General features: G+C 44.8%; 1 protein-coding gene across 1 annotated transcript in view; it reads left to right on the top strand.

Moving 5' to 3' along the window:
• The window catches only part of SPTBN5 (spectrin beta, non-erythrocytic 5), a 161,389-nt gene that overhangs the window by 18,970 nt on the left and 126,379 nt on the right, over positions 1 to 16,040 (top strand). The window contains exons 8-12 of the mRNA XM_054969930.1: positions 2,573 to 2,711; positions 4,594 to 4,826; positions 9,838 to 9,985; positions 14,402 to 14,608; positions 15,418 to 15,630. Coding sequence (XP_054825905.1) covers positions 2,573 to 2,711; positions 4,594 to 4,826; positions 9,838 to 9,985; positions 14,402 to 14,608; positions 15,418 to 15,630 — 940 coding nt within the window. The remainder of the gene's footprint in view (positions 1 to 2,572; positions 2,712 to 4,593; positions 4,827 to 9,837; positions 9,986 to 14,401; positions 14,609 to 15,417; positions 15,631 to 16,040) is intronic.

Below are 16,040 nucleotides of genomic sequence, written 5' to 3'. Positions count from 1 at the left end.
ACTTTCCAGTATGGCCCTCATAAATTCATTCAGAAATCATCAAGACTTGACTACTGTAATACACTATACATATGTCTCCCATCTAAGTTAACTAGAAGACTCCAACTGGTGCAAAACTCTGTGGCCCGACTTTTATCAGGAGTGAACAATAGCATGAACATCACCCCCATTCTGCAGTCACTCCATTAGCTACCTATCAGTTACCGTACTCAGTTCAAGGAATTGGTTATCACATACAAAGCTCTTCATGGCCTTAGTCCAGCATACCTACAGGACTGCCTCCCTCCCTAGGTTCTTCCACAGCAACTTCGCTCATCTCAACAGGATCTCCTACAGGTGCCCCCCTGCACATGGGTGAAATCAACAGTAGCCCATACACTGACTTTCTCTGTGGTGCCCCTTCCCTGTGGAATAGCCTGCCTGAGGAAGTCAGGAGAGCCCTCACTCTCCCAGCTTTCCACAAATAATGCAAAACCACATTATTCAAAAAGCCTTTTATATTGTAGGGAGAGGTCTCAGTTGCTCTGCTAATGAGTAAGAGAAAATAGACTTCACCCATAGATTTCACCACTGTATTGCCTTATGTACTGCTATGTTGACTTATGCACTATCTGTTGCTTTAAATATGTGCTGCTATGTCAGCGCTAGAATTGCTTATCTCCTGTTTCAGCATTTCTTCAACTCTATGTGTCTAGAAGTGCTTACGTTTGGTTTCAGCATTTCTTCAACTGTGTATTGGATTTTTGCTAAACTTGTGTTTATTTACCCTGTGGCATTGTTTATGAAATAGTGCTTGATACTGACTGTACTAATCTCACACTGTGTAGTCCGCCTTGAGGCTCAGTGAGAAAAGTGGACTATAAATGGCATAAATAAATTAATTAATTTAGAAACTACATGCACACCAATAGCAGAACAGGCTGAAAGACACTTAAATAATTGAATCTGTATCTTTGAATATCAGTGACTGAGATTAAAATATCAGCTAGATTTCACAGTTCAGCCAAAAAGCTACACATATATGACTTTGAAATTTTATTTTTAAATGTTATTTATAGTCCACTTTTCTCACCGAGACTCAAGGTGATTGCATATTGCAAGTCAATATAATCAACAGCTGGAACATTCAGTAAACAATACAATAGGGTATAGATTGCAGAAATTTGAAGAAAAAAGAAGAAGCAAAAATCCAAATACAGAGCTGAAAATAATGCTGAAAAAAATAAGCAATTTGACATGACATATTAAATGAAATGATAACTATTCAGTAATGGGCATACTTGCAGCAACAGAAAATATACAATAGAAGAGCCTACAGTCCCTATTTTTTCCATATTATTTCTCCGGGCCATTTCCTTACAGCATAACCTATTTTAAAAAGCCCTCCTGAATAATTCAGTTTTGCATAATTTGCAGAAAGCCAGGGGAATGGGAGTTTTCCTCTTTAGGCATGTCATTCCACAAAGTGGAGGCCACCACAGAGAATGCTCATGTGTGGACAGTTGTTGAAGAGTCTGTATGCAGATTTTTTTATCCTACCAGAAACGTGGGAGATGTTTTCATATTTTCTCAGATTTAAAATATCATATGAGAGTGCTTGGAGAGAAGTCTTTGCATTTTATCAGTATTGATTATACATTATCCATTTACAGTTTTGATTATCCCAATACATTATTCATATTTAGGGTTTCCAACAGGCCTGGAGAAAAAAGTACTGTTCCTTTAATAGAGGCTTAATAGGATGCTGCTTACTACATGATATTACTGTAGAGTTGTCAACTCTGGGTTAGGAAATTACTGGAGATTTGGGGGCAGAGTTTTGGGAAGGATGGGAGCTCAGCAGAGATGTAACGTCACAGAGTCCATCCTCTGAAGCTGCTGTTTTGTCGGGGGAGCTGATCTGTGTAGTCTGGAGATCAGTTGTAATTCTGGGAAGGAAGAGCTGTACCTGGAGGTTGGCAGCCTCTGCTCCTCTACTTTAGGGTTATCAGGCAGCTGGAGAAAAATTTGAAAAACAGCAGGAGTGTCTGTGCTGCTACATCGCTTCCAGGGGAATCACCAGAACTCTATGATAAAACCTATGCCACTTTTGAGTTTTCCTTGGAATTGATGTAGCGGCACAAATGGCACTGCTTGTCTTTTAATTTTATTTTTCTCCAAGTGGTGGTGGGCAACAGCGCTTGCTGTTGGGAGTCCTCCCATCATAGCAGGAAGCCTGGAAAGCCTAATCAGAGGGTATTCAAAATATTTCACAATAAATGGAAGCATTTTACAAATAGCATAAGGCTATGACTGATCATAGCCACCAAGTGCTAAATTACTCTGTCTCCTTCCGTAATGTGTAGTTTATCCTATTCCTCTTTCTGAGAAATAGTTTGAGCTTTTAGATTCAGGCAATGATGCAGAGAAAGGATGTGGAAACATATATGCTGATGACAGTAGAACTGCCCTTATGGAGAGAGATGGTAAAAAACTCAGTAAAGAACTAATATTTTTGCAGGCAGCTCTTTCTGTCATGGTAATTTATCTAGAGTCCCATGCTGATTCACATTTTTCTTTTCCTCATTTACAGGCAAAGGGACATTGCACAACAATGGCAAGATCTTTTAAGTCAGCTCCAAAGACAAAAACAATCCCTGAAAGTTACACAGGATGTTTTGGTCCTTCTGAGAGATATTGATACTATTATGGAAGAAGTTAAACAGCTGCAGGTATCTTGTGTAATGTGTGCTACATTTTGACATACTGTTTTAGTAACAGCTAAGGCTCACTGTTAAACATTTCAGCTGCTCCACATGAAGGTATTGTGTGCATGAGTGACAGCAAAAAGGGGAAAACTCTCCACTTCCACGCCATTTTTACACAAGGAAAAAAGCATGGGAGAAAGGCAGGAGCTCTCCCATCCCCAGTGGCAGATTTCCGAGCCCATCTGCATTCTTTTTTTTTATAGGAGCCAGTCCCCAGAGCTAGTGTATGTCTGCACGGAGCACAGGTTGGCTCTATGTAAAAATCGTAAAAGAAGTAACGTGTAGAATAGCCCACAGCAGTTGCCTTAGAAAGCCATGCAGCTGCAGTGCTTCAGAGTGCTTTTGCCCAGCTTCTGCTGTTTCATCAGCCACACCCATGCCTGGTTCAATCAGATCTAGCCACGATGATTCATGCCTTAGTTACATCTAGACTGGACTGTCGAAACGCAGTCTACTTGGGGCTACCTTTTAAGAGCATTCAGAAGCTGCAGCTAGGCTGCTGATAGGAGCCAGCTACCGGTAATGAGTAACCTTGATACTACAGCACTTACACTGACTAATATCCACTCCTGTCCTGAGCCCAATTAAAATCTAGTTTTGCCCTTTAAAACCCTATGTGATTTGCCACCAGGATATCTGAAGAATGTCTTCTCCTTTACATTCCTGTCTGGGAATTAAGATCATAGGGAGGGCCCCTCCCAACTGTCCCATCAATCAAAGAAGCTTGTCTGGTGGGTACACAACAGGGGGCCTTTTCAATAGCAGCTACATGATTTTGGAACAACTTCCCCAAGGAGGTGCACCTGACTCCCTCACTCTTAATCATTAAGAGGCAACTGAAGACAGTTGTATTCAGTATGGTATTTGATTAATTTTTCTACTTAATGGTAATTTCAAATTGTGATTTTAAATTGAAGTCTACTTATGTATTTTATGCTTGTTGTAAACTGCCTTGAGTGCCTTAAGGTAGAAAGGCAGCTAATAGATTTTATAAATAAATGAATCATTCCAAATCTAAGACCAAGTTGAAACTCTTGTTGAGAATAAAAGAAACAAACATTTGGTTTTCATGCGACTGGAGGGAAGTGGAGGTATCTGAAGTAAGCCTCAGGATTGACTGAGCAGGGAGGGGAGGAGAGTAGAGGGCTTGAGGTGGTATGTTGAGGAGGAGTTCAAGGCAAAAGGCTTTCGAAATAAGAGACAGAACCAGAGAGGCAGGGCAACAGCACACTAGCCTTTTTTTTCAGGATCTCCAGAGGATCTTCTGTTAGGCTACATTAGTGCCAATCAATCAGGACATAGTGCTTTGGTTGATTCAGAATTCCTGGAATAACAATAATTGTGAACCTGAGCATGCCTGATTGAGTCATCCCTTTTATGCTAAGGCGTCACCTTTGCATGGCCAAGGAAGATAGCCACTGTGCTCTGTAAAATTCAGTCATACAAATGTGGTCTGTTGTGGCTTTTCTTGTAGCCAATTAAATTTATTTTATTTTGCACACACATGTACACCCTCCAGCAGAAGTTCCTCTAACTTTTATGGTAAGCAGCTCTTTGGACAAGAGCAGTCAAGATTCCTCCAAGATGTATGTGCACATAACTATTTGGTATGCTAGACATTTATAAAACTGTGCTGTGTATTGAGGAGGTTTTTATTTTTGCCCTGCTTCCTCAGATTTCTGAGTAGGTCTTGCTTTATGGTAAAATTCTCCTCGTCTCTTGGAAGGATATAACATGTGGTTACATGTAAGCTGTGGTAAGCTACCATTTGGTTAATGCAGTAACCTGTCTGCAAGGAAGTGGTTGAATAAAGGTGGACGTTCTTGGTATCTCGTTCTATTCCCAGGTCCTGGTGAATTCTCAGGATTGTGGTAAAGAGCTTTCAGAGGCAGTAGATTTATTGGAGAAGCACCAGTTAGTTGCCTCCCAGGCTTCTTCCCTTGAGGAGAGGATCACACATATCTCTAAAATAGCCAATGAGAACCTGAAAAGTAAATCAATCAAATCAGATGTGCTTCAAACTAAACTTTGGATGCTCCACCAACTTCATCAGAACCTTCTGGATCTCTGTAAAACACGGTAAATTTCTTCTCATTTACTACTTCCTGAGGAGACTAATAAAATCTTTTGTTTCAAAGAACACCAACTAGAAAACCTTATTATGGATTTCCAAGGTGTCAATTAATATAATATATACTAATATCCTAATTTCAGTATAGTTAATGGGGGGAATGGCTGTATAAAACAAGTTAATCGGATTAACTATCAGAGTAATTGTCCAAGCTACAACATGAACAAAGTACTGGTCAGTAGAAAGCAAGCTGGGCTGTCATAAACTCTTGGTATTTAGAATTGTTCTATGTAATGCAGTTACTCTTGTTTTAGATCACTTGATTTTTTGAAGCTATAAATTGATTATTTTGAGTTGTTCCTCATTCCTTCCCACCATTTGTGCAGAGAAAATAATAAAGAGAGAGATAGTCGTGTCTGGGGGTTGAAGAGGAATTAATGCAAATTAACGTGTATAAGTAGGCTTGTTCTCTCACATATTAAATTGGCTACATATTATATATTTTGAGAAACGTAGTCACATAGAGATTTTAATGTGCAACCTGACTCATCCATAGGTACAACAGCTGTTATCTAGTAGCAATTCCTGTAAGAGGGATGGTTTAGATAATGTGAAAACTGCTGCCCAGTTGCTACAGTTTGTATTTGGATACTGACAATGCTATCCTAAGCAGAGTTACACCTTTCCAAGCCTGTTGACTTAGATTTGCACTGTCACATGTGCCCTCAACACAATTGTGAACCTATGTAATGGAGGAAGGTATATCCCATAGTGACGTTCTCCGTCGGATGTAGACGCGGCGCCTGGCGGGTCTGTTGCGGCGAGGCTGGCGCCTCCACAGGCGGCGGGTCCCGGGGCTCAGGATCCATCCAAGGTTGTGCCAGCAGCCCGCATGCTGGCAAAGAGGGGGGTCTGGGCTTCCCTTGACTGGCCTCAGATGGCCCAAGGCTGTTAGACAGTATGAGCGGCCTGGCAGCACAGCACTTGGGCCCAGGGATGGTCCTTCCCTCAGGACCTGCCTCCCTGCTTCTCCTCCCCGGCCAGGAAGCTGAAGACCCCTTTTATTCCCTCCCCCTCTATGGGTGGCCCCGCCCCGCTCCCCAGTCGCCAGCCCCCAAGATGAGCCCAATTACCTGGGCTAATGCAGGCAGCAACACCTGGCCCCACCCCCTCCTAGGCTGAGGGCCTCGGGCCTTCGGGCACCTGGAGGCTGTCTCGCCTGCCCTCCCTTGTCCCGCCATTGGGTCCATGCCTCTGGCCCGCCTGGTTGGCGGGCCGGCGGGCCTATCACCAGCCAGCATCCGGGTGAGCTCCTGTTCCTCCCCCCGCCGCGGGCGTTGGTCGGAGCTGAGCTCTGCAGGTGGCAGCACCATGGCTGCGCTTCGCTGCCTCCTCCGCAGCCGCTGTAGCCGGGCCATAGCCACCTGCTGCGGCCGCCTCCACGCCGCCAGCCACCCAGCTTGCCGCACTTCCACCTCCCGGCCGCGGCTGCCAGGCCTGGCCTGCGGCACTGCGGCCTCTGTGTCGCCAGCAGCTGCTGCTCATCCCTGCTTGCTGCCGCGGCCACCGCTGCTGCTTCTGCCTCGCCGGTCCTCTCCCGCCTCCGGGTAAGCTGCAAGGGTCCCGGGCCCGTGGGGGAGGCCGACGAAGGAGGGGAGACCCGTCCCCAGACACGCCCCCCCTTTGGCCCTCGGATGTCGGGTGGTCGTCTTCGTGCATCCTGGTGGAGACGGCCCAGTCGGTGCTGTGTCACAAAACTGAAAGGCAAGAGTGACATGTACCATCTGAGTATTCGGGCGTTATGGTCTTTCATCCATAGGAGGGGAGCATGGTCCGTCACAAGGGTGAAGGGGTTGTTGGTGAGGTAGTACTGGAGGGCCCCCACCGCCCACTTGACAGCCAAGGCCTCCTTCTCCACCGTGGCATATTGCTGCTCGGCCTTTTGTAACTTGCGGCTGAGGAAGAGGATGGGCCGCTCCACCCCGTCGACCTCCTGCGAGAGCATGTTCCTGACTCCAGTATCCGAGGCGTCCGTGTGGACGATGAAGGGCCTGTCGAAGTCGGGGTTGTGCAACACCGGGGCGCCGGACAGGGCGGTGCGGAGTGTCCAGAAGGCCTCCTCAGCTGCCGCAGACCAGGGGAGTTTGGAGGGCAGCCTCTTCTGTAGGAGATCTGTTAGGGGGCTGTCTAGGGTGGCAAAGTTCTGGATGAACTTGCTATAATATCCGACCAGCCCGAGAAACTGGCACAGCTGTTTCTTGGTGTTTGGGTGGGGGCAGTCCTCCAGGGTGGCTAGCTTTTCCGGAACCGGTCTCAGCACCCCGCAGCCTACTAGGAAGCATAGGTATTTCACTTCCTGAAAGCCCACCCGGCTCTTCTGCGGATTCGCCCGGAGGCCGGCGTCATCCAGGGCCTTCAAGACCTGGCAGAGATGCCGCAGGTGGGAAGTCCAGTCGGAGCTGAAGACGAGAATGTCATCGATGTAGGTGGCCGTAAAGCCCTGGCACTGGGCCAACGCTGTATCGACCAGCCACTGGAAGGAGGCGGCCGCCCCATGCAGGCCGAAGGGCATCGTGCGGAACTGGAACAGCCCTTGGGGCGTAGCGAAGGCCATCTTCTCCTTCTCCCCCTCCGCCATAGGTACCTGGCAATAGCCCTTTGTAAGGTCGAGGGCCGTTAGGTACCAGGCAGTCCCCAGCTGGTCGATGAGGGTCTCGGCCCGCGGCATAGGGTACGCGTCGAACTGCGTGATGCGGTTGACCTTGCGGAAATCAGTGCAGAAGCGAACGGACCCATCGGGCTTTGGGATTAACACCACCAGGCTCTTCCAGGGGCTATGGGAGGGCTTGATAACCCCCAGCTGGAGCATGTCAGCAACCTCCTTGGCCACCGAGTCCCACTGCTTCCGGGGCAGTGGGCGCGAAGGGGCCCTTACGACCTGACCGGCCGGGGTTGGGATGGTGTGCGTCACGGATGAGGTGCACCCCAGGACCCGGGAGAAGCTGCGGGGGAAGTCTCTTAGCAGCTGCTTTACTTGCTCCTGCTGGTCCGGGTGCAGTGCGGGGTCTAACATGGGCGTCTTGGGCGCACCCCCTCGGGGGGGTTCAGGGTAGGTGGCCATTCGCCGGCTCCAAGGGGTCTGCTGCCAGCTGACAATCCTGCACCTCATGCTCCCGCCATGCCTTGATGTCATTGACGTGCAGTCTTTTGGTCTGCCGGCACGTGGGTCCCCCTGGACCAGGTACGACAGGGGCCCTATGACTCGGATGACCATGAACGGCCCCCTCCAGGGGTCCCCGGTCTGTTGGGCCCTGAAGACTTGGCAGTTGACCAGGACTTTGTCCCCCTCCTGGAAGGTTCGGAGCCGTGTTCCTCGGTCGTAACGTTCCTTCTGGGCCTACTGGGCCCCGGCGAGGTTTTGTTGAGCTGTCTCCTAGGCGAGCTGGAGGCGCTCCCGGAGTTCTCTCACGTAGTCTGGGGCGGCCGCCGCGGGGTTGTCCTGGGGGTTCGCCCACTGCCCCTCGACCACCCCTAGGATCCCTCGCAGCCGGCAGCCATACAGAAGCTCGAACGGGGCGTAGCCCATGGATGCCTGGGGCGTCTCCAGGAGGTCGAAGAGGAGGGGGTTGACTAGGAGGTCCCACTGGTTTGGCTTGTCCCTGGCCAGCTTCTTCAACATGGCCTTGATGGTCTGGTTAAGGCATTCCACTAGGCCGTCCGTCTGGGGATGGTAGATGGACGTAAAGACTTGCCTGTTGCCTAGGGTCGCGCAGAGCTGACGGGTCAGAGAGGTGGTGAAAGGCATCCCGCAATCAGTGATGATCTCTCGGGGCAGCCCCACATGGACGAAGAACTGTAGCAGCGCCCTGGCCACGCTGGCGGCTTGCATGGACCGCAGGGGGATTGCCTCAGGGTACCGGGTGGCAAAGTCGACCAGCACCAGCAAGAAGCGGCACCCCCGGGCTGTGCGGGGCAGGGGTCCCACGAAGTCCATGGCCAGCCGTTCAAAGGGGGTACGGATGAGCGGCAGGGGCATCAGTGGGGCCTTTGGCGCCGGCTGGGTGGTGGCCTGCTGGCAAACCGGGCAGGTGCGGCAGAAGGCCTTGACTTCCGCTGCCACGGAAGGCCAGAAGAAATGCGACAGAACACGGGCCAACGTGTTGTTGGCCCCCTGGTGCCCGGCCCAGGCGTGGTCATGGGCAAAGGTTAGGACAGTGGGGTGGAATGCCTGGGGGACCAGCAGCTGCCTGGTCTCCACCCCGCGACTGGCAGTCAGTCGGTACCATTTGTTTCCTAGACACACTAGGGGAAAATGTTTATTTTAATGCAGTACTGAAGTTCTTTTTAAAGAGATTTTGCTGAATTTCTAAACCTAAATGAACTGATAGGCACCATTTATTCCTTTAATTAGACAAAGCCAGATTCATTATTTATGTTCCCTTTTCCAAATGCATATCAATCAATTAAATGTAGAATTTTGGACATTGAATTGCAAAAGCTTGCCAGTGCTGCTCCAAAATCCTGCTCTCCTCTGAATTTTGAAATCCCTTTAATTACTGGCCAACTGGCTCCTTACTTATCTGCCTCTTATACCCCACAAATGTGCAGAGCATTTGCACTCGCTAGGTGCAATGCTATCCCTTCTGCAGTCACCTATGGCAGATATAATAAGATCACATATTCTGCAAGACTTTGTGCTTATGATTCAAATTCAGTTGAGTCGGTTCCTCATATCCTACTCCATTGTTCCCAGTATGCTGATATACGTTCTAATCTTTTAGACCCAATTTTACTTAATATGCTGGGCCATTCGGAGCCCTTAATGGTGTACCGTCTTCTGAATGATTCGTCATCCGAAATAACTGAAAAGGTAGCCGTATTTTTAAGTCTGGTAATCAAGGATCGATTGAAAATGTCTAACTGCTTTCACTCAAAATACCCTTGTTCCCGTTATATTGTTTACTGCCTGTATCGATAACCTGAGATACGTCAATAAAGGCATTGTTGTTGTTGTTGTAGACAAAACCAGCTGGGAGAGGCTTTGAAGTTTTTTGAGTTTTTCCATGAGTGCAAAGAAGAGGAGCTGTGGTTGTCTGATAAATTGAAGCTGGTGAAAACAGTAACCTTAGATCTCAATCGCATTGCTGCCTCCCTTCAGAGCCATAAGGTATGTTTATATCATTCATAGTTATGAACGTAACCCATTCTTATCCATTTGTGCAGCTTTTAGCTTACCCAAAAGTTCCCGCCTTGGAAAATGTTTTAGAAGCCTTCAGATTCTTAGGATATTTTTGTAAGCACTTCAACCAAAGCTTGTCCGAAAGACCAAACTACAAAGCGATACAATTTCATTAACATAGATTTCTAGCTATATCAAAATGTTATTAGTTGTACCATCAATATCAGTAACGTCTGTTAAATATATATGGTTGTTTGTCATTCGAAATCATTGTAATTTGAGAATCTATATGGATGAATAACACCAATATTGAGTTATATTTGGTTGCACATTGCATGCTGAATCATCAAATGCCATCACACAGTAATGGATTTAATTATAGAAGCCCTCCATGACTAATGCTGATGGGAAGATGAGAAGGTCTATCAGGGCTATCAGTAATGAAATAAAAAGATTAGCAAAGTGCTAGCTGGACTTAATGGCAGCATCCAGTTAAGGTTCACCTGGCATTCATTTCATCCAGCAGGTTCTACAGGCTGAATGTGATTCCCACCAAGTAATTTGTTCCAAGATAGTCTGCAAGAGTTGGGAGCTAAGGCAGAAAAGCTTTTCACACCAGAAGGACATTGACAAGCAGTGTGAAAATATCCGATATTTATGGCAACAGCTACAAGATAAGGTGGCCAGTCACAAAATCTGTTTGGAGGCAGCTTTGCTCATCAAACAGGTATACTGGTCTGCAATTCTTCTATATGATAATTGGAGAGATTTATTCTATCACCATCTTAGAGGTGGTCTAAGGTTTTTTGCTGCCCTCAGTGAGTCAAAATGTTTTCTCATCTTCATTTGTCTACCACTTCTTTTCTTCCTCCTGTAAGTTTTTCTGTGTCCCAAGGAAAGGGACACCGCAATAGAGATCAAAAGGCTCTTGATCATTGTGAGAATACTCACTACTTCCTGCTCTTAGGTTCACACAGCAGAGACAGGTGTGTTCAAAACAAGATACAAGAATGGGAGCAACTGGTTTCAAGATGACGGAGCTCATGCGTCCATAATTCTGACTAACAAAGAGATCCCTTTAGAGACTCTACCCCATGAGAATAAACCAACTCACACAATTATCAGAAGGGGGAAACAGACTGTTCCATTGTAACATATACAATAAATACACCACATCCCTTAACTCTGGGGTGCTGCTTAATCAGCACAATTCAAACACTACAAAGATATGAAGCCGTACGTTACTAGCACTTGACTCACCACTAGGGTTCACCTTTACCACTAATCCTTCACATAGTCTAAACTTAGCAGGCAACTTGAACACCTGTGTACATTTAGCCTGTACACCTTCTTCTGGAGTGTCATCAGGTTTTGGAAGGACACCTGGAGTGTAGCCACCTTCATGTTATTGCTGGTCTGGAACTTCATGAGAGATCTGTCCTGGAATTGCTTCATGAGGTGTTGCAACAAGCTCTTGGGACCACTTAGTGTTTCACTGTATGTTGCTTCAGTCGTTCCTCTGACTGATGCAGGTACCCATCCTGCATGTCTCTGTATTCACACATTCCCCCTCTCAGCTGAGATTCTTTATGTTCTGACGAACATCAGTCAGTAGTCTGTGAGTCAGTGTTACTGTTGCTGATGTAGCAGGCAGTGTGCTACATAAAACTCTCCCCATCAGGAGCTGCTCAGGGGCATATTCAAGACCTGCAATAGGAATGTTTTGCAAATTGAATAAAGCTGAATTAAGATCTGAACCATCTGTTAAAGTTTGTTTGAACATATGTTTCATGATTTGGACCACGCATTCAGCCTGGCCATTGGACTGGAGGTAGCCAGTACGGGAATGTATAATGAAGATGCCCCAGTAAATTGGTTCATCATTAAACTAGCATAAGGATGAACTAGTTCTTTAGGAATACTGTAACATGCAAACTGTGCTTTCATCTTGGCTACAGCCATGTCTGCTGTCTTATCTGGCAAGTACATAACTTTAGGAAACTTTGAATAATAATATAAAATAGAATTGGCCATTGAGTTTAAATATATCAGCTGCCAGTCTCTGAACCAAGGCAAGTCTAGGATTTCATCTGAGATCACTGGCTGTCTGCAGCTGCCTGGTTGAAGTTACTGTAGGAGAGGGAGGGCCACTCCGGAAAAAGCTGACGCAACCAAAAGAAAGAACCGGAGGAAAGCTAATTAAAGAGGCAGTCAATAAATATGCCAAATTAATAAGGACAATAGAGAAGTTATCAAACACAATTGTAATGGTAAATCAATAGATGAATCATCCAAAACCAGTGAAACACAACAAGCAATAGTGTCCAAAATGGTCCAAAAATCAAAGTGCACGCAGGCACACAGTAAAGCAACAATATAAGGGTGCACGCAGGCACTCCCTTGTACAAAAAGTACAGATAACAAATAGATAACAGTGAAAAGTCCAAAGCGGCAACAGTGTCCAAAAAAGGAGTCAAATATAAATAAACACTTTCTGAAGATATGAGGCTGTGCTGTGGGAAGATGTCCGACGTCCAGTCAGCCACGCCTACGGGGTTTGCCAGCATACGTAAGTAACACCTGTTTCGTGAATAATTCACTTCTTCAAAGGCACGTTACTCTCATATTGCCAATTTCCAGATGATATTGCACAGAGTATTTTTCTGCCGCAGTCCTAACAGTCATAACGATCCAAATGCTGTGGATTTTTTGGACACTGTTGCCGCTTTGGACTTTTCACTGTTATCTGTTTGTTATCTGTACTTTTTGTACAGGGGAGTGCCTGCGTGCACCCTTATATTGTTGCTTCACTGTGTGCCTGCGTGCACTTTGATTTTTGGACTATTTTGGACACTATTGCTTGTTGTGTTTCACTGGTTTTGGGTGATTCATCTATTGATTTACTATTACAATTGTGTTTGATAACTTCTCTATTGTCCTTATTAATTTGGCATATTTATTGACTGCCTCTTTAATTAGCTTTCCTCCGGTTCTTTCTTTTGGTTGAAGTTACTGGCATGGTATGCAGTGTTCAACTCACTGTTCTAAGTTGGGCCAATACATGACTTGATGTGCCCATTCTTTTGACCTTTGCATGCCTTTATGGGAAAAATGAAATAGGGTCAGCCTGTGAGACCATGCCCTTTTAGGAATAATTATTTTACAAGCTTTCATAAGCAAATCACATTCAATCCTGATTTGGTCTCTAAGGGAGGGTCTAGGATCTGGTTTAATTTGCTTCCTACTGTGTGACTATCCTTGGATATGAAGGGCTCTGAGGGCTGCTATTCATTGTGTGCCCTTCTATTGTCCTGCAGCTGGGTTAACAAAATTCCCCGAGAGGCTGAATGTCCACCTGGCTGTAAATGCCTTTATCTTCATGGACAGAATTTGGTACAGAGAGCAGAGGGTTTTAGTAGCTCTGGAAATGTGTCTGCCATTAGCATATTCTTGTCTGTAATATAAACAATCTGGATGTCATATTTTTGGAGTTGTAGGAACATCCTTTGTAGCTGTGCAGGAACTTTTCTCATTGGCTTGGAAAATATTGCCTCCAAGGGTTTATGGTCTGACTGGACTAGCACTTGGATGCCAAGCACATACTGGTGGAATTTAGTCATGACAAGCACAATTGCCAGAAGTTCCTTTTTGATCTTTGTGCAGTTTTGCTCAGCCTGTGTTAATGCTTTGAGAACGTAGGCAATAGTTTTTATACTGTTCTCTTGTATCAAAATATAAGAGTACAAGAGCAGTTGTGGCGACCTGTTTGAGGTTGTCCAAAGCATTCTGCTGTTCATGTCTGCATTGCCAGTCATTGTCATTTCTTAACAGAGCTCACAGGAGTGCAGTTGAACTTGATTAATTTAGAACATATTGTGCTAGGTAGTGTATAATCCCTAGTCGTCTCTGATGGTCTTTCTTGTCCTTTGGTGGGTGTGTTTGATCAGTAGCCCTGCACTTTGTCTTCATCAAGCCTGACACCTTGTTTTGTAAAAAAATGGCCCATGTACTTGACACTTTCCACTAAGAACTGGATCTTGTCCTCATTAAACTTTACATACCTTTTTTGCTCTGTCAAAAACACATTTCAAGATGTTATCATGTTCCTTCGTGTTCACTACTGAGATGATCATGTCATCTGCAATTAGGCTTACCAAGCCACAGCTAGTGGCCAGTAAATAGGCAACTAGGACTAACAGATATGAATTCATGACCTTTTGGGCACAGTAAGAACAGGGCAAATCTCCATTGGCAGAAATCTAGAGGTACTGACAAAACAAGTCCAAGAAAGAATATATTTTTACCAGCCCCTTATATTTTTGTGGTCTTGTTATTCTAGATCAGCAATATCCAGTAAATTCCAGGGAGAGAGCGTTAACATTTAACATGTTATTTTCTCACCAGTACTTTGCTAGTATTGATGAGGCAGACACGTGGCTGCAGGAACATCAAACCCTCTTAGCCAGCAAGGATTATGGGAAGGATGAATCCAGTGCAGAAGCTCTGTTGCGTCGCCATTTTCATTTGGAGGAAGAGATTGCTGCTTATTCTTCAGAAATAAGACGCTTGGAAGAGCAGGCATATTCTGTGGCACAGCAGGCTGCATTGGTGGTATGTAGTTTCCTGCATGATCTGTTCCATCTCTTTTTACTTTTAATTGAACATCCAGCTGTCCCAAATATGCTCAATATCATATGGGCAAATAAAATACGATTCAGATCCCTTAGTCCACATCATGCATTATCTGAGCCAAATAATATTCTCTTTTTTACTTTTAGTTTCTTTAATGCTTGTTGATAGTTTCTCTCAAAGTCATATTTCAAGCTGAATAACATCTTACATTGCAGTACACTTTCATGTTTACTTGTTTATGTCTCTATGTATGTATTCAGACATCATGAAGAAATTTCTGTTTGTTTGTAACAAGTCTGAATCTGGTTTATGCTTAGGCTTGAATGCTCCCTCCTTGAACTAAAGTGAAGCTAACAATGAAGATTTCATGAATTGAAAAAAGCCACAGTTTGATGTGAAATACTAATTTGGATGTTTTAACAAATTACGGGTTGTTTCTTCCTTACAAACTGGGATTCTAAACCAGGAGGCAAGAAACAAACTACAGTTTGTTAAAGCAACCAAATGTGGATCTCACAACAAAGTATGATTTTCTTCAGACTTTTTCATGGCAACATTCAGGTGGATTTTAGGAATGATGTGTGTAAACAGTGCAATGGACAACATGCTTATACTTCTGAAAATTCTTCACTGCCCTTCTGTGCCTTAGCTTCATAGATCTTGCTTTCCTAGTTACACAATAGTCTATGCTACATGTAAATGTCTGCTTAAAGCAAATATATGTTGATCTTGTGCATGACCAAGGTCTCTCAACAAGAAATAATATTTGTGGCATATTCTGTTGGTAGATAGTATCAGTGCCACCAGTAAATGCAGAAGTCCATGACATCACAATCCAGAAGACAAGCAAAGCATCTGGAAATCAATCTATGTCAGGGACTTCAGCCAAAACTCCATTTATTATTCCATTTGGCTTTGACCCTCGTTTTGTCACAGAAAACATCTGGAGAAGCAAGAATAAGATTGACATTTTGTATGAAAAACTGCAGACCGTGACTGAGGTATCATGTTTTTTCTTATAATAACTTGTGAGGGAGGTTTTTGTTTTTTAACCAATGTATAGAAATGGTTTATAAAACAATACTCTAGCCTTTTTGTTAGATTGGCTCAAGGACAAGTATGATAAGGTGACAATTTCCTATAGTATTGAGTTTGTTCTGCTGAGAAGAGACCAAGAGTGAGGCATATTCTAAAAGGCTATTTTAATTTATTTTATAATTCAGATGTCATTTTGAATGTTAGATACAAATAGGAAATTCTACAGAGCTTGTGATAGTATCTAAACTTGTTGTTGTTGTTTTTATCCACTCTTACACTTAACAGATGTTCTTCAGACTGTTTATATTGCAGGATAAATGTATTACAGTGTTGACTACTATGTTCTGAAAGCTCATACTTGGAAACAATGTTT

This window comes from Eublepharis macularius, chromosome 2 (assembly GCF_028583425.1).
Source record: "Eublepharis macularius isolate TG4126 chromosome 2, MPM_Emac_v1.0, whole genome shotgun sequence".
In the NCBI taxonomy this organism is placed as follows: domain Eukaryota; kingdom Metazoa; phylum Chordata; class Lepidosauria; order Squamata; family Eublepharidae; genus Eublepharis; species Eublepharis macularius.
Note: the sequence above shows the minus strand (reverse complement) of the source record. Positions and strands in the feature narration are given on the sequence as shown.